Raw genomic sequence first — 18,496 nt, forward strand, 5'->3', positions numbered from 1 at the left:
TCGCCCGTTTCCTGGCCCATTTCTAGCCGTCGTCAGCCACATGCGTTTTATGGTCCACATCCAGGTAAGTAAGGTACGTAGTAACTCCGTTCGTCCCTAGTAGTACGGTACGTCCCCTAGTGCTCTGTAGACGACGACCCGCACCATTTTCCCACCCGCCAACGCCGGTACCTGGGTACGACCCGTTGCTGCTCTGGGTGCCTGCGTTGTGCCGTAGATTGCGCTGTGCCGCCGCGTACATTGTACCCATTAACTCAATCTCGCGTTCCCACCTCGTCGGTTGCCCGGGATTTCGCCACTTGCGTCTCAACGACCACAGATTGTATCGCCCGTGGCCGCGATGCGCGTACGGCATTCGCACCAAAAAGAACAGTACAAGAAAACATTCGTCGTCTGTCTACCACGCAAACTATCTGTTGGGACAGCCACTGCAACGGCGCAGCCACATGCTACCGCTACCTCGGGGCTACTGCTACATTACAGCGCTCTAGCCGGCGCGTGCCCTCCTTTACCTGAACCCGCTGGCAGCGCCCCGCTCCTACTTTGGCGGCCGTGGCCCCTGCGCCAGGCCCTGGCAGTTGTGGGCTGTGGGCTGTGTGCAGTGTGGTGCCTGGGGCCCTGCGCTCCTGCTTCTGCTTCTGCGTGCTCCTGCGTGCTCCTGTCCTCCTGTCCTGTCGTGTTCCCTGGCCCTTGCACCGCACCTTCTCTCCCTCAATCCCCGACGGTCCCTGTTTTTCTCCGGTCCCACGTCCTCTTCCGACGTCCCCGTGTTTTCCTTCCATTCCCTTCACTTCATTTCATCGTCCCTCGTTCCTACGACCTACGACCAACCAGTTGATTGAACCGCATCTCTCCCCCCCTTCCGCTCCCTTTGCTCCTCACCAGCGTCTTCGATAGCAGATACACCACAATCATTTCGAGATGCAGCTTCGAGGGCTCCTTTTCCTGGGCCTCCTCGCCGGCACCGAGGCCTCGCGGATCGTCCGACGCCAGGATGCGACTGGCAGCTCCGGCTCTGGCGACAGCGCTGTTCAACCTACCGCCGCCGACACGACCGCCGATTCCGTGAGCAGCACCGATGCCGTCGTCGTCTCCTCCTCCACCACCAGCGTCGATGAAACCACCTCTAGCAGCGCGCCCGCGGACGACACCACCAGCAGCTCTCAGGCCGACATCACCACCTCCGATTCTGCCGACACAACCATCACTCGAACGATCACAGTGACAGACTCGAGCGCCGCCACAATCACCAAAAAGTCCACGGTCCAGAAAACTGTCACTTCCACCGTGGTTGTTTACTCTACCGCATTCAAGACGGAGACCGTGACAAGTTCGGGAGAAACGGCTACTAGCACCGTCTATGAGACGTCAACTACGTGGACCAACGAGAAGCGTGACCTCGCCCCTCGCACTCTCGCCCTCGACGACTATGTATTTGTCGATGCCAAGCCTACCGCCGCCGCTGAGCTCCCTCAGGAGGATGAGTTTGATCTCAAGGCTCTCCTTCGACGAAACCACCTTGCCAAGCGCGCCACGATCACAGACACAGTCACCGTCACCGTTGGCGGCGGTGATGGAAAGACAGTTACAAATGTAGTGACTCAGACCGTGGTTTCATCGACCAGCAGCGTCTCCAAGGTCACCAAGACAGTCACGGAGACCGAGGCCGCTGGAGCAAGCACCACCATCACAGTCACCAGCACTCTGGTTATCACATCGACCAGGGTGACGACTGGTGTTGTGGCTACGCAATCGGTTGCCGAGACCAGCAGCGCCAGCAGCTCCAGTGACAGTAGCTCCAGTAGCAGCAGCAGCAGCAGTGGCCTCTCCACGGGCGCCAAGGCCGGCATTGGCGCTGGTGCCGGTGTCGTGGGCCTCGCCGCTCTGGGTATTATTCTCTGGTGCTGCCTCAAGAGGCGCAACAAGCCTTCCAAGTCAGAGATTGACGACATGTTTGGCTCCTCCGAGGTGCCCGTTGGTGGTCGCGGTGGTCATGGCACTTCCCCTCACATGGCTCACGCCAACCACGGCTCGGAGTCTGGTCTCGCCCCTGGTCGCCTACCTACCATGAGCTCAACCGCTGAGGGTTACCGTGGCACTGCCATTGGTGACGGCCGCACCGGCTACGCCAAGCCCAACACCTACGGTGCCGCCTACAACGGTGTCAGCCCCGAGACGACTTACTCCCGCACCGCCACCAAGAGTCCCGGAGGAGACGACCATCTTCCTGAGCACCCCAGTGCCGCCGAGATGCACAGCCCCGCCAACACTGCTGAGCTCGGCACCGACAACCTCGCCGCGGCCAAGTGGCACCAGCCTAACGCTGCCGAGATTGACAGCACCCAAGTATCGAGCCCGCGGGGATCAGAGCCCGCAGAGCACGTGTACGAGATGCCTGCCCAGCCGTACCGATAAACTGAGCGTTTCAGTGTCGGGAACTGCCCGATACCACGGACACTTACGACTGAAGATTCAAGAGGGTTAGAGTTCCCGGGGGATATACCGACAAGGAGCCCTGAGGGAAAGGGATAATAATGTCAGATACTGTACATACGATGTAAAATCTTTCCTTGTGTCAATGCATGGAGCTTCCACAGCGGATGGTGGAGGTGGTTCTGCGTCTCAAACTCACCTAGCTGTACGCTAGTTTTCTTACTTACCTATCTATCTAACTACCTACCTACCTACCTACACTACACTATACTGCGATCTTGAGGGCAATTCTTTGGTTAACGCCTGGATTAGTTTGGGGCAAAGAAGGGTTGAAAAGGGGAGCTTCGAATCAGAATAGTTTTTTCTCTATGTTAATTGACTTCAAAGATATCCAATCCTGACGCCTGTCTGCTATGTGTTTGCTGATAAGAATGATTTGATAAGAGTTGGATGTGTTTCCTTGGCAAATGCTCATGTGTTGAGATACGAGAAGTAATGCTGGGCCTAGACATGCAGCTGGGGTAGTAGTAGGAGGAGTACGTAGACGTGCATGGATTTCGAGTCAGCATACACTCTACAGAATCTCTTTCCGTAGAGTCCATGGGACGATCCAGGGTTGAATATTCGAGGAGTGGCCTGGTAGATGATCAGTGAGTTCCTAGAGTAAAAAGCAGCCAATGCTTGATTGGTATCAAGTCAAATACTAGGTTAGTTCTTGCAGCGGGAGGGGCTGCCAGACACTTCGGGCTGAGTGGCGTCATGCGGGACGGGAGCGGGAACTGCAGGCAAGTAGAGTTGGTGCATGCAGCTTGATCAAGAGAGTCGCTGATCTCGCAAACCAACGGGGGGACTCCTCAGTACTCTCGAGATAAACTCATTGCTAAAGATTAGACTGCACTGTACTGGGTTGGATCCTCCGAATACTACCTTGGCACCGGCTTTGTCTCGATGCGTACAAATAGAGAGACGCAACACGAAGTATATGCCGCACGCGCAGATTCTACCTCGCCCATGTGCGCCCTTCCCCTCGGACAGCGTCCTCGCAGCACCACGAGAGATTATACTCCAGCCTGACAAATATATGCTGGCGTTAGTGCCGGGGTCGATCTGACCACTTTCCCGCCCAGTTTATTCCTCAGATGCGGTAGACGAGCAATTACTAAGAAGAGGAGTCACGGCTGGTTGTAGTGAAACCACCCACCTCGCGCCGCCCCGACTAGTTTTTTTTTTCCTGTCCCGTCCCGTCGTCAGTTAATCAGCAGCTTCTTCGTCCCGTTTGTTTTACGTTCCTGGCTACGACGGCTTTGGCTTTGCTTCTTTGGAAGTCGATAGTCAAGTTGACAAGAGTCGAAGAGAGGTGTTAGTTCTCAGACTGCACTAGCAGGACTCAACTTGTTGGAAGCAACCCTTCGTCCTGAGTTGTCCGCCCAGTCGCAGTTTCACCATGGAAGTGCCTCCCAAGTCCGACGGCGAGTCTACGCCACCGGCACAGACTTACAGCCTCAGCGATGAGCCTCGCAACGACGTCGACGTTGACACGGCCGAAGCGGAGAGACGCCTGGTCCGCAAACTGGATCTGCACATCATCCCGCTCATCATGGCCCTGTACCTCTTCAGTTTTCTTGACCGGTGAGTCAGTTGCCTCCAATGGCCTGATTTACAATGCTCATACGCAACGGCAGAGTCAACATTGGCAACGCACGCTTGTACAAGCTCGAAGAGGACCTCGGCCTCTCGTCACAGCAGTTCCAAATCTCCGTGTCCATCCTCTTCGTCACCTACCTGCTGTTCGAGGTCCCGTCCAACCTGGTCCTCAAGCTCTTTACGCCGCGCCGCTGGATCGCCTTCATCGCCGCCGCATGGGGGCTCATCGCGACCCTCACCGGGTTGGTCAACTCGTACGGCGCCTTGCTTGCCTGCCGCCTGTTGCTGGGCGCCGTCGAAGCAGGTCTATTCCCCGGCCTGACAGTCTACCTGACCTTTTTCTACACCAAGCGCGAGTTGGCCCTGCGAGTGGGCTACCTGTTCGTCAGCGCCGCCGTAGCTGGCGCACTGGGCGGCCTGTTGGCGTACGGCATCGGGCACATGGACGGCGTACGGGGCATGAGCGGGTGGCGCTGGATCATGCTGATCGAGGGCATTCCGAGTTTTCTAATTGGCATTGTGACGTACTTTGCGCTGCCGAACGATGCGGACACGGCGTACTTCCTCGACGACCGGGAGCGGGCGCTGATGCGGACGCGACATGCGCGCGAGTACGGCAACACGGCGTCGAGCCGCGAGTTCAGCAAGGCGGATATGATGATGGCGTTCAAGGACTGGAAGGTCTGGGCGTTTTGCGTTGCGCAGTTTGGTGTTGATACCATGCTCTACGGTGGGTTTACCTTGTCCCACCCTGCAACAGAGGCGATATAGCCGACTTCGGACATAACTAACAACTCCAGGCTTCTCAACTTTCCTCCCTACCATCATCCTCGGACTTGGGAAGTGGACCACGGCTGAGGTCCAGCTCCTTACTGTGCCGTGCTACTTCCTCGGTGCCGCGGCATACATGTCGACGGCGTACATGTCGGACCGGATGCAACGCCGGGGTTTATTCTGTGTCATCTTCGGCGCTATTAGTGTTGTGGGCTATGCAATTCTGCTGGCCGACGTGTCTTCGGGCGTGCACTACTTTGGGTGTTTCCTCGTCGCGGGCGGGCTGTACGTTGTAGTTGGTCTGCCGCTGGCTTGGGTGAGTTTGATCCGTATAGGTTTGAGAGTTGGAATGATGGCTGACTTGTGTTGCAGTTGCCGACCAACTCGCCCCGTTACGGAAAGCGGACCACGGGCACGGGTATGCAACTGACAATGGGGAATGCCGCAGGCATAATGTCTGCATTCATCTAGTCAGTCTCTCGTTACGTTCCACTCAAAGAAGACATAACTAACGCAAGAAATAGCCCCGCCGCGGACAAGCCTCGCTACACCCGCGGACACGCCGTGACACTTAGCATGGTCGGCCTGGGAACAGCCATCTACGCGTTCTTGTGGTTCTGGTACCGCCGAGAGAACCAGCTTCGCGCTGCCGGCGAGATCAAGGAGAAGCACCGCGGGATGGGGGAGGAGGCGTTGATGGAGTTGGGAGACGAGAGCCCGCATTATCGGTACACGATTTAAATGGGCGAGAGGAACGCGAGGAATGCCATGGACTCTTTGAACAGTTGGGGTCGGGGAATCAGAGTTATACTCGGGGTGCATGGATCAGAATGAGATAGAAAAAGTCGGAGACGGTAGAGTTAAGGGTAGCATTCCTCGGGGGCATGTATCGCTTTAATTACCTCAAACCGAGAGGTTTAGGCTTCCGTTAGTAGATTTACAATATCACCACCAGGACATACTGGGGATAAGTTGGAGCTAAGCAAGTAATCTTGAGGAAGATGTGGTGGTAGTTGTATGTTTTCCTCGCCAACACGGGTGTTGTGGCTTCAGGCGTGCCGCAGAACCCGACTAGAGAATGATGAACAACCTTATACACAATGATGACGACGACAGGACAGACAAAGTCATCGTTACGGTCGCCTGCATTCAACGGCGCGCCTCCTCCGCACCACCGCTAACCCGCCGGACCGTGGCATTGGAGACGGCGCCGGAGTGCGGTGCGGCTCCCGGAGTGGTGGGGGCGGCTCTTGCGGCATTCGCGGCAGTGACGGACCGGGATTGCCGTGCAGAGCGAGTGTGGTGATTGTGCCTCCTGCGATGGGATGGGCGGCCTCGTAATATGTAGTGAACAGGACATGTCATCGTCGTCGGCCTTTTGTGTAAGTGGAGTTGTGTACATGTATAAATCGGGATACGATGAGGCGTCACCAGTTTTCCTTGGCCTAGCGAGTGGAGTTTTGCCATGCACACGTCAGCATCAGTGCGTCGTCACTCGTCCAGCCATGGCTCGTCCGATCTGCCGCCTGTGCATATACGAACAATTCGGCATTGAGCGGCAGCAGCACTGCATCCGACACCGCCAATAATCCGGCGTGTCGTTGGTAGGAAGACGGGTTGTCGAGTCAATGTGTTTGTTATGTTGGTGGCGGCCACAGCGTGACGGGAATTCTCACCAACACCAACATGCCATGGCTCCACAGCCAGCCATGCTCTCATCTCGTCTCTCATTTCAGCCAGGACCTGTAACGGGCTTCGCCTCAAGAACAAGAAAACACAGCCGTGGCGGTCGTTGTCTGAATCCTTCGTTTCAACCGTCACTCATCGTCAGCCGCAAAGAGCCCACGGCCTGAGCAAAGGACTAAGTAAGGTACTTCCCCTACCCGTCCTGCCGGCACCGGTCCCCTTGTCTGAGACAATCCCCGTCGAGCACCAACCGCACGTGGATAGCGTGTCTCTCAGGCTGGCACTCGATCCACACATTCATCCAGTTGCCAGTCCTGCCAAGGCCTTTTCTTCCCACGTCTTGCCTGACCAGATCGCCACGGGAAGGCTGAGCCGTCACCCCCCTATTACCAGTCCTAAAACCCCCAGGTTTGGAGGTCCCTGCAGACGTGCCAGCCAAGAACGGAGCCTACGCGTAACGCCGTAGCTTTAGTGGACGCCGGCATTTAAAGAAACCAAGCCGCTGCTCGCCTCAAGCCCTGTGTCGTGCCGGGGTGTCTCTTGTCTCGTGAGGAATCATCGTCCCCTGTTGTCAACTTCTCTCTGCTTTATTCACATCCTTCGCTTCCTTCCCCTGCAGAGTCCTTTGTCGACTTGGTCCATTCGCTTTTTCCTTCTTCACCTCCAGCTTCCCCTTTCTGCCAACGAAGCAGCTACGCCATCCGGGTCCTTTGCAGCTATCCATCTGACAGCACCGATCCACATCCACATTGTACTACCGACCTCCCTTACATACAAACATCTCTCGACCTACCTTCGAGAACCGACATCATGCGCGTCCAGCTCAAGCACGTCCTGCCCTTGGCTCTCCTCCTCACTGGCGTTGCGGCCAAGACGACGACCGACGATTCTTCCAGCACCGCGGTTTCAGACGCTTCGGCCACGGCCGACCAGACCACTGCGACTACCGACGCTACAAACACGGGTGACGAGAGCAGCACGGCAACAGGCAAAGCAGCAGACAAGACGAGCAAGACGGATAAGAAAACCACCAAGACCAAGGCGGACAAGACCACCACGGCTGCGCAAGATACCTGGGTAGCCTCTGTTCAGGCGACGGTAGCTCCCGACCTCAACGCCGGCGCCGTCTCGCTCAAGGACCCAGGCTTCATTGTCCTCGGCCTGGCATTCGGCATGATGATGGTCGGCACCGCATTCCTTTGAACGCAAGACTCGGACTCGATCACAACACACACACACACAAACACTTGCATCGGCCATTTCTGGGGGAGGGGTGGTTTCTACTTTTGGGTGTCTGGAGTTCTGAGCAATCGGCTTTTTTTTTCTTGCTTCTTCTTTGGAGCTAAGGCGGCCAAGGTGCCAGGGGGGAACCTGACTGGGGGCCAGACTGGGGGCCGGAATGGATAGTAATAAGACAAGGCCAGTGTGGCGCTGAGACATTTCATTTGTGAGCGAAACGGGGGGCACCTCAGGGCTGCTAAGAAAAAAAAAAGAACGTGCCACCGTGGAAAGGGATGAAGGCCTCGGGGATAATAATAGTCTTTTTGTACAGGCGGTACAAAAACGTTGAATAAAAACCAATCACGCATTGCCCCAAAACCCAAAGACGGTGATAGTTCGAGCTATTCCGGAACTAAAGCATCTCGGAACTAAAGAGAAGATCCGGAGGTGCGGCCCCACAATCGGCGGTGTCGGAGCTGGCGCGGGGCTGTTTTGGGCGGTTTGGGTACAAAGAGGGGACGCCGTCGTCACAATGGGATAGCGATCCTTTCCTACTTAACTCTGAAGCAATAACAATATCGGCAAGTTTACGCAGGCACAAGGAATCAGTCATCATGGCACCAGTCACGCACATCGCCCTTGTGCAGTTCAAGGCCGAGGTATCGGCAACGGAAATAAGCACGGTAAATGCTCTCTTCGCAACCGCACTCCTCGCAGCATAGCATTAAGCTAACTGCGTCACGCGCCCAGGCCATCGAGAACATGCTCTCCCTCAAGGACCGCTGCCTCCACCCGGTGACGGGCAAGCCGTACATCCTATCGGCCAAGGGCGGCGCGGACAACAGCATCGAGGGCATGCAGGACGGCATCACGCACGCCTTCGTCGTCGAGTTTGCGAGCGTCGAGGACCGCGACTACTACGTCACCAAGGACCCTGCGCACCACGAGTTCTTCCAGAGCCTGGGGCCCGTCATGGCGAAGGGGCAGGTGGTCGACTTTACGCCTGGCAAGTTTTAGAGGTGTGATGCTGTATAAGCGAGAAGAGACGCGAGCAACGACAGATTTTCTAGAGAAATACCAACTTGCTTTCAATGCTCTGCCAGCCAACCACACTTTGGGGATTCATGCTCCCATCTTCTCCCGCTCGAGATGATCATCGACAAAGGCTAAACCACCTGTAGGATCCAATCATAGCGCCCACAGTCGACGTCATCACATCCACCCCGCCATCTGCCCAACCAACCCACCAGCAACCCCACTCCGCCAGCGTCCCTGATAGCAATGAAGATGAAGCCCAGCATAACAGCATGAGAGCAATGATATGCGGCGCAGTGCCAGGCGCGAGCAGATAGCCAGCACACGAGACACTCGCCAGGGAGCCCTCACAGCGCTGGGCTTCGTTCCAGGCTCAGCTGGCGCCTCCGTGGCTTTCCCGTGGCTTTACAGTGGACCGGCCGCGCCAGCTGAAAGCTCGCCACCATACCCGTTTATTCTTCGTACCGTGCAGGTGCAGAACGGCCTGGACTGGTGGAATCCCGTCTGGTCTTTAGGCTTTACCGGGCCCTGGAGCTCGCTGGGCTGCGCTAGAGAATCAGGTATGTGCCCTAGGCGCTGGGGGAGCTGTAGGTGCTGTAGCGCTGCAGACTGGCCCGCGTGGGGACCCGATACAGTGGAGCTACGGCCGCTGATTACTGGGCAATGTCCGGGCGCCCAGTGCCTTGCATCCCACCATCCCATCCCATCCCGCGTGCCTTTCCCTCCATCGCGGCATCAGCACCAGCGGCCGAAATTCTAATCCACTACATCATTTATTTCATCGCAATCCCGCTTCCGTCTATCTTCTATTCCCCAGAGATTGCGTCCCCATCGCCCCCATAGTATAGTCGCTTGCGCCAGACTCCCGCTTCTTCTACGACGCAGATATAGCTTCCGTTCCGTACCTCATCGCCCCCACCACCGTCGTCATTCCCTATCCATCCATCTCAACTTCGCCACACAAAGAAACCACAGCGACTCTCGTCTAGATCCCTCCTGATCGCCTCCTCCCAAGACAGTTCGTCATGGCGCAGGCGTCGCATCCGACCTTCATCAACCTCCCGCCTCCGAGCTCTCGACCAGACACTCCGTCTGAGGTGCCGTGCGTCCCATCTTCTCTCTCTGCCTCCTCCCCCGCGACAACATCACCACGTCGTTCGTCGAGATTGAAATGAAACTCACACCATCTTGACTCTTCAGTGGAACGCCCACCAGCACCACCACCTCTCTCTCCGCGCTCTCCACCACTGCTATCAAGGACGGCCATCGCGGCCACTTCCCGCCGGGGTCCTTCAGTCGCGGCCACCAGCACAACCCCTCTACCACCAGCCTCGAGGCTGAGCGCGCCGATCGCATATCCCGTCTCGCCGGCCTCGAACGTGTCTCGACTCTCCGCGCGCCGCCTCCTGGGTCCGCCCCCGGTGCCGCCTCATCCATCTCTCCCCAGACCACCCCGACTTCTACGACAGGCTTCCCGACCAATTTCCCGCCCAACTTCCCCGCGACCCAGCACTTGACGCCCGCCTACTTCGACAGCAATGGCCAGCCCGTTGCCGTCACAAAGATGAGCACCGTTGGTACGGCCAGCGCAACCGAGAGCCACATTGACGACGGCGACGACGGGCGCACTACCGCGGGCGAGCGAGATGAGGACATGCTTAGCACCGGCACCAATTACCGCGAGGCTGATTCCATCGCCAGCATGGGCGCATATCCCGATGACCGCATGGATGAGGATCTCGACGGCATAGCTACCCGCTCTATCGGAGGCTATGACGATCGCATGAGCGACGACGGCTCTGCCTCCCTGGTCGGCTTCGGCGAGGGCGCCGGCAGCACCGTCTCCGGCCCCATCTACCACCGCCGGCCGGCGCCTGGCTCCGCCACTGCGCAACATATCTGGGGTCTCGAGCGTACAAATTCGGGCATGAGTGATGCGCGACGCGAACGGGATATCCAGATGGGTGACAATGCGCCTGTGAGTGCCTCGGTCCTGCAGGAGCGCCGAGATGCGCGCATGGTAGATGGAGTAGCAACGGATCCGACGTATCAGGGGCATCCCTACGAACACGACTCATTCGTTGACACCACCTTCCGCGGGCCTGTGTCAGCTGCACAGTCACAATCTCTGCCCGGCGGAGGCCAAGACACGGCCGAGAGAATCATACAAAGACTAGACAGCGGCGAGACGAGGGCGGGATCCTCTGCCGGTCTGGTAGGGCCTGGTAGGAGCGGTGAACCTCTGGGAAAATTCTACTTCGAAGGCGAAAGACGAGACAACTAATGTGTAACTCTGGGGAGGACTATAGGCTATCAGAGCCGCAAGGCAACGTGTGCTCGGGGCAGGATGTCTGGAGGAAAAGTGACGTGTGATGGGTTTCCTCTGTCGATCCCTGGTTTTGGACCATGTCTGGGATTCTTTTACTATTACGACGCCGTGTTTTCGGTCACGCTTGAGGCAGCGATTGAGTGATGCCAATGTTGAACGTCCGGTATGACTTGGGACAGCAGGGCACGTCTCGCGATTGTATGTATCATGTGTAAGTCAGTACCTGCTAACTGTGTATGTGGTTCCTGGCCAAGTGCTTCTTTCGTCCGGCATCCCGTTTGATGCGACAATATGATATTTCTTTGCTTGCTGCCGTTGGGATTTAATCTATCGGTGATGTGCTGCAGTCAGTAGAGTTGTGAGTGAATGAGACTACCCTAAGGTGGGTGCAGCAATAGAAAGTGCAATGTGATTACATTATCTACATGTCAAACACTCATTCTAGATGTGTCGTCTTCTAATCTTCAAAAACAGTCGTTATTGCTCGAGTCGAGATTTCCTGAGCGAAATGGTTTGATACCACTCTCTTAATCATGAACACAAAACCACGACACAACACATCACAGAGCAAACTAGGAAGGGACAGAGTATGCGTTCTTATAGGGTACCAGGTCCCTCTCGCTTCGCGCGATTGTGGTCATTGAAATAATAAAGAGCTTCAGAGGCTCGCCATCACAGCCTACCCTGGTTCATCTCAGCGACTCTCCCGTTTCACCAAAGGGTGTCAGCAACGATAACAAGATGCGGCAATCATCAAAATGCCTTCCCAGTAAAGTCAAAAGCAGAATTGGCCTCCTTCATCGCGCGTCTCTCGCGTCGGGGATCGTTTCTCTCCCGGCGAGAGGGGATACAAGGCAAGAAGACAGGAAACCCCCACACAGCCAGACGATAAAACGCCTGCCCCCTCCCCCTGACCAGCTTATTCACCAGCCGAAGGTGAAGTAAACTGTAAATCATACCATACCACCGAGTCTCATCCCATTGAGAACTGCAAACAACAGGGGATCTATTAATCCCACAGCGGCCGTAAAAATCGGGGACCTCAAGCCTGTCATTCAGAGGTGCGCCTTGAATTAAGTCCCACGATCAAGTTGTTCCAGGAAAGGTGCCCTGTAGAACCATGACTAAAGTCATTTCCTCGAACCTTGTATTCTGTTGACGGTTGACTGCGTGCTGGAGGTCCCGCGTGAAAAGCGAGACGGTCGTGTTTCGAAAAGAAACATGAAAATAAATGATAACAGACTGGTATACCATCTTCGCGCATCGAGCGGAGTCGAAAATCAACAAGTCCGAACAACCTTGCGTAGTGAAGGCCCCGACCTATGGTGTCGTATCTCCCGCGGCTCATTAGCAGGAGACGACGTGAGGCCGTAACGTATTAATGTTCAATATATATATGATGTTCATGTGCAAGTGAAGTCAAGGCCCATTCGTCGGGCTATGCCTTGCCAATCCCAAACGGCGATCCAGTCGCCCTGCTCCATCGCGGCCCAAACCGCCTCGAGGAGCTCACATGCGCGATCGCAGTTGCGAAGGCCAGTGTAGCCACGAATCGCCTTGATGGCGGTTCTAATCCTCTCGCGTTGACCGCTTTCGAAGCACGCCGTGCCGATGATTAGGCAGGGGATCAGGAGAAGGGTTTGGGAGGGGTCCGCAGGCTTGAACGACTCCAGGATGACGAGCGACTCCTCGACGGCAAGGGTGATGCGTCGGTCGTGATACGCGGGGCGTCGGCTCGGAGGCGGCGAAGTTGCTCTTGAGGCATCTTCGGCATGGCAATCATGCTCATGCATCGAGTTGCTCCTCGACGGGTTCCGGGTTGACGGCAGGCTGTGAGGGGTGTGGACACCATGAACAGGCGCCCTGGTCGTAGAAACGGTAGCAATCATGGAGGCTCGTCGCGGAGGAGCAGCTGTCACAGGAGGCAATGCGGGCAGGGTACTAAAGGTCGAGCGCCGGATCGCTGAGGCGGATGGTGGGTAGATGGTCCGGAAGAGATACACCCACATCATCTGCTTATAAAGTAGCGCTACACCATCGCGACTATCACCAGGAGCCCATTGAGGTGACCATTCCCGGATGGCGGCGTCAATCTCGGCGGCTTGGTAAAGGCTGGTGTAGTCGACGAGAGGGTCGACGCCAGCAGCCATGTTGTCTCGAATGGTGTTTCGGATGGTGGTGATCTGGGAGAGATACTGGAAGAGGCCATCCGCAACGCCAAGAAGTCGAGGGGGGTTAATAGGACCAGTAGGCTCCCAGTCCTCAGACGACAGACGATTGGTCATCGTCTCAGGGTGCCAAAACAGATCGTCGGCAAAGATGTGATACTGGAAGAATTCGGTGATGAAGGTATGGAAGGCTGGGTCTTCGGGCGGCGAGTGTCTAATGAGTGCCTGGTAGGCCTGCAGGTGGACGCGGTGTTCGCCCCGGGGGTTTCCCTCAGCTCGAGTCTGTAGTAGCAAGCAAAGCATCTGTCCGTATCTCGCGGACAGAATCGTCTTGTACTCAGGGTCGTCCTTGTCCATGGATCTGCCCATGTCCTTATAGAGTCGCTTCATCGCCTCGTCGTGATGGTAGTCGGATCGCTGCTGCAAGAGTTCCCGGCTGGACTGTGGGTTATCTGCGAGCAGCTTGGCACCGTAGGGGGTATCCAGGTCAATGTGCTTGCTACTAACGGCAAGAATCGAGTGCATCAGCCCTTGGTGCTTGTTGGCGAGTTGCAGGATGATATCCTTGAATGCGTTCTTGGCTTCGCTCTCGACTGTTAGGATATTACTCAAGTTGGCGATGTAGTGCTTCCAGAAGATCTTGTCTTCGGCAGTTTCGACGCCATGGAAGATGGGCTGCATGGTGATAACTGGGAGGCTTTCCCGTCGCATACGTTCTGCTTCTGTGGTTAGATCGTCACTCCACTGTCGCATTGAACAACATACCCTCTTCAGCCCGTTCCTTGCCGCTCTTCCAGATCTGCTTCTCATGATATCCTTCGCATACCACGGCGTTCTTCTCGCAATTCATGCCTAGAATGCAATGTTAGAAACAGCATATTTGACGAGATAGGGTCGAGTCGCACATCGAGGTTTGGCTTCGTCGCACTTCTTCTTTCGCTTCCGACAAGTAATGCATCCGGTTTTTGATCGACCCTTGGTTACTTTGCTCGCGCCTATAATAGGGGTATGTGCGTGCTTCCTGGGTCGTCCTCGAGGTCGCTTTTGCTTCGAATGGCTGGTCGGGGCATCGGACTCGGCAGTGGGAGCCAACGGGGCGGCCTTCAATTCATCCAACCTCAGGTCGTCGTCCATAGGCTCTAGCTTTGGGATGGTGAGGATATCGTCAGACCCTTGTTCCCAATTGTTGTCCATTTCCACATCGTCACGCTCGACGTATCCCGTACTCCAAGAATCGGTGCACGACGACGATGCGGAGTGGACCATGGTCGGTGCGGAGGATGCATCCATAGCCATGTCCATCTCGGCGCTGATGGGAGACAACTGGCCGGCTTGCAATTGAGTCGTCGATGTGTTGACCATCCAGGCGGTATCCGTCGGCGAGGGGGACTGCGGAACCATGGATTCGTGAGCCTCATCGGAGGACATGCTGTGATTATCCGACCACGACAAACTTCCGTCCTCGGACACGAGCGTGAGTGGGCGATCCATGCCTATCGATAACGAGAGCGAATTCCCCTCCGAATGTTGAGAGATATCCAGGTGTAAGAATTGACGAAGCGTTCTAACCGGCGGTCCCAGGCTAGATGAATGGCTCGACAATCATACGCAGGCTTCGGAGGTCATAGGGTGACAAGTTGGCAGACAAATGTGGGGGGCTTGGCGGCGGTGGGCGTTAGGTCGGGCTAGCCATCGACACAGCACACCGGCGGCTGATCGAAGCTCCTTGTGGTCGCCTAGGAAGGGCGACGAGTTGGAGTGCGTAGGCGCAGGATGAAAGGGAGGGAAGTGGGAGGAAGATCTGAGGGTGGAGGGGCCAATGTGGGTGGAGAGGTCTTATTTGGGAAGCCAGGCTAGCTAAAGGGTGACAGGGCGTGGAGGATTGAGATCCAGCAGTGTGCCTTTGGTGCCCGTCAACTCCATCTCCCCACAGCCATCGTGGTCCAACTGGGGGGTTCGAATCCAGTTGAGGACCAAGGCAGCGTGCACAGAGGACGCCATAGAACGCCATGGGCTAGGTGAGTATCATTCTCCTCCAGGGGACCAGAAACCCGCCGCCATGTGCCGTCGGTCCCGTCCTGGACGCCGATGGTGCCCTTGTGGCTTGGTGCCTCCCCTCCAACCTGGCCTGGTCTGGGCTGACTGGTGACTAGGCTTGGCTCCTGTGATGGAGGATTGGGACATGGAGGGGCCAGACGCTGGACGCAGGTCTCCACCTCGAGTGATGGGGGGATCCATCCAACAGCCCCCCCTCCATCTTTAGCGTCGACGGGGGCCTCGAAGAGGACAGTGAGGTACTTGGGGGTACACAGTCCGGCCTTTTGCTAAGTGGGACGCTGGCCTGTGTCGTCGATTTGGGTGGACTGGGGTTGACGGTGAGCAGACTGCGCTACTGATGCTGAGGAGCCGAACGTGATGCGCGGAATTGTGATTTCTGGACAGGCGCATTCCAGGAGGCGGTCCCCCTAGTCTGGAGACTGGCACGACTTCGATAGCGAGCGGTGATTTGAGCCTTGCGTTTCACGAACAAGACGGAGCGTGGGATAGAAACGAAATGGCATGCCCGCGTGCAAAAGTTGTGGAGACTAGGGCACCGTCGTGGTTCGACCATGTGTTGGTCTCGTCAATGAAGTCGCACGACAACGACGTCCACCAACTCCGCGCCGACTCGGCCCTGCGAGAGCTGGCACGCCAATGGCTGGTTTCGATCCATGGTGCTGTGACATGATATCATGCCCAACCCGAATGAAGTCGAGTCAGTATCCGCGATGGCGGTTGGCGTTCCGTCCAACGCTGCCCTGCATGCGTTTGGGAATGTTGCAACCTCCCAGCTGCATCCAAGAACACCCTAAGAGGCATGTCTTAGCCTTGGGCAGAGATACATCGTCCTGCTAATTGGCGGAGGTATTGTTCGCTCAACGTTGGGCCTGTGATTTGCCCGCGTACATGGCTCAGCCAATCAAGGAGGCATTGCCCAAGGGCTGCTCGGAAACGTCAAAGTTGCTGCGAAGGCGGCCCGGGATGCACTGCATTTCAATCAAGACATCACCATGCAGACGAATGGTCTGGCTCTCTGTTGAGAGGATCGCCGTCACCGTTGTCGTTGCTGTGCTGGCCTCGGCATCCCACAATCGTGATTCAAAGCCGAAGGAGGGTGCAAATGGGCTGATGGCGAGGTGTTCTCTTGCCTGCCCCCAATGACTAGGCGGCATTGGGAATAGATTTTCACAAACTGCACCGTGTAGGTCTGCCATGACTTGCCGGAACGGCGTAGCCACCGACAGTCAAGTTGGAGGCTTATGGCTTCCTCCATACCGATACCGGGCTTGCGAACGTGGTGTTTGAGGTTTCTTGTAGGTTGGTAGTAAGTTTAAGACCAGTTCCACAGTGCGCATCATTTCTTCCCGGTATTTGAATTGCGTCAGGGTACCGTGCGAATGGAGCGCATACGGTGCGGTCCGAGCCTCGCGTACCTACCACCTACCAGGCCAACATTCAACTCCAACTGAGACTCTAACCCTCTACAAATCCTATCATCACCACCCGGCGACATCGCTGCCGCAGGTCCAGCTACGCCATCCGCCAACTGGCCTACATTGTGCATGCAGTTCTCCAACATATAATATGCACAGTAGCCTGCTTACGACTTCGGCGGAGGCTCCGCCTTGGCCGCGTCTAGACCGTTGACGAGCCACACTACTCCGTTCGTGACTAGGCCATTGGAGGCAAGATTACGCACTAGACAATCACCAACACCTCGATTCACACTCTTTGTCTTGGTCACGTTAAGCTGGTAAGCATTTGAATTCTTCCGACTTCCGTCCCCCTTTTCATTGCACACCTAGGGACTAACTGACTGGTGCAAGGCCAGGACCCCCAATACCGACCTAGATGCATCCCACTACTGCAGTGTCTCATTAGCGCACGCATGGCTCTCGGCCAGCTTCGCAATCAACTTGCCAGGATCAATGCCAATCACTCCAATGTCGCGCTAAACTTGCCATTGTCCCGGGTTTTGATGTCCTGAGGACGACGGTTGATACTACCTTGGCCTTCGATCAGCGCGTTGTGCCGCTTCATGGCAGAAACGTGGCGGGCCAAGTCTCCTGACTCCCTGGTCGATCCTCACATTCGGCATTACCCACCGAGCCCACCGAGCCCCATGTCCAGCCGAGCCGAGCACTCACGTTGTTACTTTTCTTGGAACCGTGCTGGTTGACTTCGATATTTTTTCCAAGCATCCATCTTGGTCCACCAGAACATGTGGGAAGTTGCATCTCCCGCAGTTCAGCACTTCCTCACGGGCCTCGAAGTGGCCAAGGCGGACTCCTCTAGTGAGACAAGGCTTGCTTGGTCGGTCGATCATCCCAGGCCGCTTGGTTGCCAATCCACTTGACGTGCCGACTATCTGCATTCGATAGTTCCACCCTCGAGACCACTCGCGCAGAACACTCTGTTCTTGCCGACATTATAAATGAGCATCTGCGGCCGCTCTCCGCTGAGCACAGCCAGCCAGCAGGGCCTCCAGAACCCACTCGATTTGCGAGGTACTCTATTGTATTTTACCACTAGTAGCGTCACAACTGCGACCTTTGAGATGCCGATTAACCCCCACGCCAAACAGCAAGGATCGGGCTCGGCTGCCCACTTGGTGCCACCTTAGTGACCATATTCGCCGTTACATATGGTAGCATTCAGAAACCTTGTGTCCGACTAGGACATCTTTCGAGACGCAACTCCAGCCCAAGAACAGCAACGCCCGTCTTTCTGTTTTGCTTTTTCCGATGGCGGGGGGCAGTAGTCGGTAGCCCTGGCTAAGATGCAATCCCCTGGCCTTTGCTGGGAACCAGGGCTGATGACTCCTGGTATAAACCATGCCGTATAATATGCTGGTCCTTGCCATTGGGGCCTTGGGATTTGGCATCGAGACCTCAGATATTTTGAGCATCAGCCTTGACAAGCATCGAGTCTTTCTAAAAATTCTCCCAGAAGCTCATAACGCCTGATTGAGCATGGGCACAGCCTGGTACCCGAGAGATTCGATTGTCCTGCCTCGGTGGTGATCCCGATGCAAGTGCCAGTAGAGGGGTCGTATTGCGCAAATGCGATTCAGGAATCCCTCCACATGACACTGACGCAGATCCCCGCATTGCCTTGGACCTCCGATGTACATACGAACGACGCTCTCGTATGTGGCGCCCCCGGA

General features: G+C 56.3%; 7 protein-coding genes across 7 annotated transcripts; 6 read left to right on the forward strand and 1 right to left on the reverse strand.

The window, feature by feature from the left end:
* The first annotated feature begins 588 nt into the window (after nt 1–588).
* BGZ61DRAFT_452308 (uncharacterized protein) lies at nt 589–2,815 on the forward strand. Its single transcript, XM_046245940.1, has one exon. The coding sequence runs from the start codon at nt 922–924 to the stop codon at nt 2,413–2,415; it is 1,494 nt and encodes a 497-aa protein (XP_046104309.1). The 5' UTR covers nt 589–921; the 3' UTR covers nt 2,416–2,815.
* Nucleotides 2,816–3,456: 641 nt separating this feature from the next.
* Nucleotides 3,457–5,849, forward strand: BGZ61DRAFT_34130 (major facilitator superfamily domain-containing protein). Its single transcript, XM_046239391.1, has 5 exons — nt 3,457–4,062; nt 4,116–4,807; nt 4,878–5,167; nt 5,224–5,321; nt 5,376–5,849. The coding sequence occupies exons 1-5, from the start codon at nt 3,878–3,880 to the stop codon at nt 5,590–5,592; spliced, it is 1,482 nt and encodes a 493-aa protein (XP_046104310.1). The 5' UTR covers nt 3,457–3,877; the 3' UTR covers nt 5,593–5,849.
* A 1,498-nt stretch (nt 5,850–7,347) lies between these two features.
* Nucleotides 7,348–7,740, forward strand: BGZ61DRAFT_532722 (uncharacterized protein; the record flags this gene model as incomplete). Its single annotated transcript, XM_046253905.1, has 1 exon — nt 7,348–7,740. The coding sequence occupies one exon, from the start codon at nt 7,348–7,350 to the stop codon at nt 7,738–7,740; it is 393 nt and encodes a 130-aa protein (XP_046104311.1).
* Nucleotides 7,741–8,372: 632 nt separating this feature from the next.
* Nucleotides 8,373–8,775, forward strand: BGZ61DRAFT_478261 (uncharacterized protein; the record flags this gene model as incomplete). Its single annotated transcript, XM_046248999.1, has 2 exons — nt 8,373–8,441; nt 8,509–8,775. 2 exons carry the CDS (start codon nt 8,373–8,375, stop codon nt 8,773–8,775), a joined length of 336 nt encoding a protein of 111 aa, XP_046104312.1.
* A 104-nt stretch (nt 8,776–8,879) lies between these two features.
* Nucleotides 8,880–9,686, forward strand: BGZ61DRAFT_34158 (uncharacterized protein). The gene has a single exon (XM_046239422.1). The coding sequence runs from the start codon at nt 9,080–9,082 to the stop codon at nt 9,551–9,553; it is 474 nt and encodes a 157-aa protein (XP_046104313.1). The 5' UTR covers nt 8,880–9,079; the 3' UTR covers nt 9,554–9,686.
* A 132-nt stretch (nt 9,687–9,818) lies between these two features.
* BGZ61DRAFT_352233 (uncharacterized protein) lies at nt 9,819–11,077 on the forward strand (the record flags this gene model as incomplete). Its single annotated transcript, XM_046240408.1, has 2 exons — nt 9,819–9,895; nt 9,994–11,077. 2 exons carry the CDS (start codon nt 9,819–9,821, stop codon nt 11,075–11,077), a joined length of 1,161 nt encoding a protein of 386 aa, XP_046104314.1.
* A 1,448-nt stretch (nt 11,078–12,525) lies between these two features.
* On the reverse strand, nt 12,526–14,556 carry BGZ61DRAFT_494123 (fungal-specific transcription factor domain-containing protein; the record flags this gene model as incomplete). The annotated part of the gene is made up of 3 exons (XM_046250740.1): nt 12,526–14,006; nt 14,056–14,142; nt 14,196–14,556. 3 exons carry the CDS (start codon nt 14,554–14,556, stop codon nt 12,526–12,528), a joined length of 1,929 nt encoding a protein of 642 aa, XP_046104315.1.
* Between the last annotated feature and the right edge of the window lie 3,940 nt (nt 14,557–18,496).

The sequence above is a fragment of the Ilyonectria robusta genome (genome assembly GCF_021365365.1).
Source record: "Ilyonectria robusta strain PMI_751 chromosome Unknown BGZ61scaffold_10, whole genome shotgun sequence".
Lineage (NCBI taxonomy): Eukaryota > Fungi > Ascomycota > Sordariomycetes > Hypocreales > Nectriaceae > Ilyonectria > Ilyonectria robusta.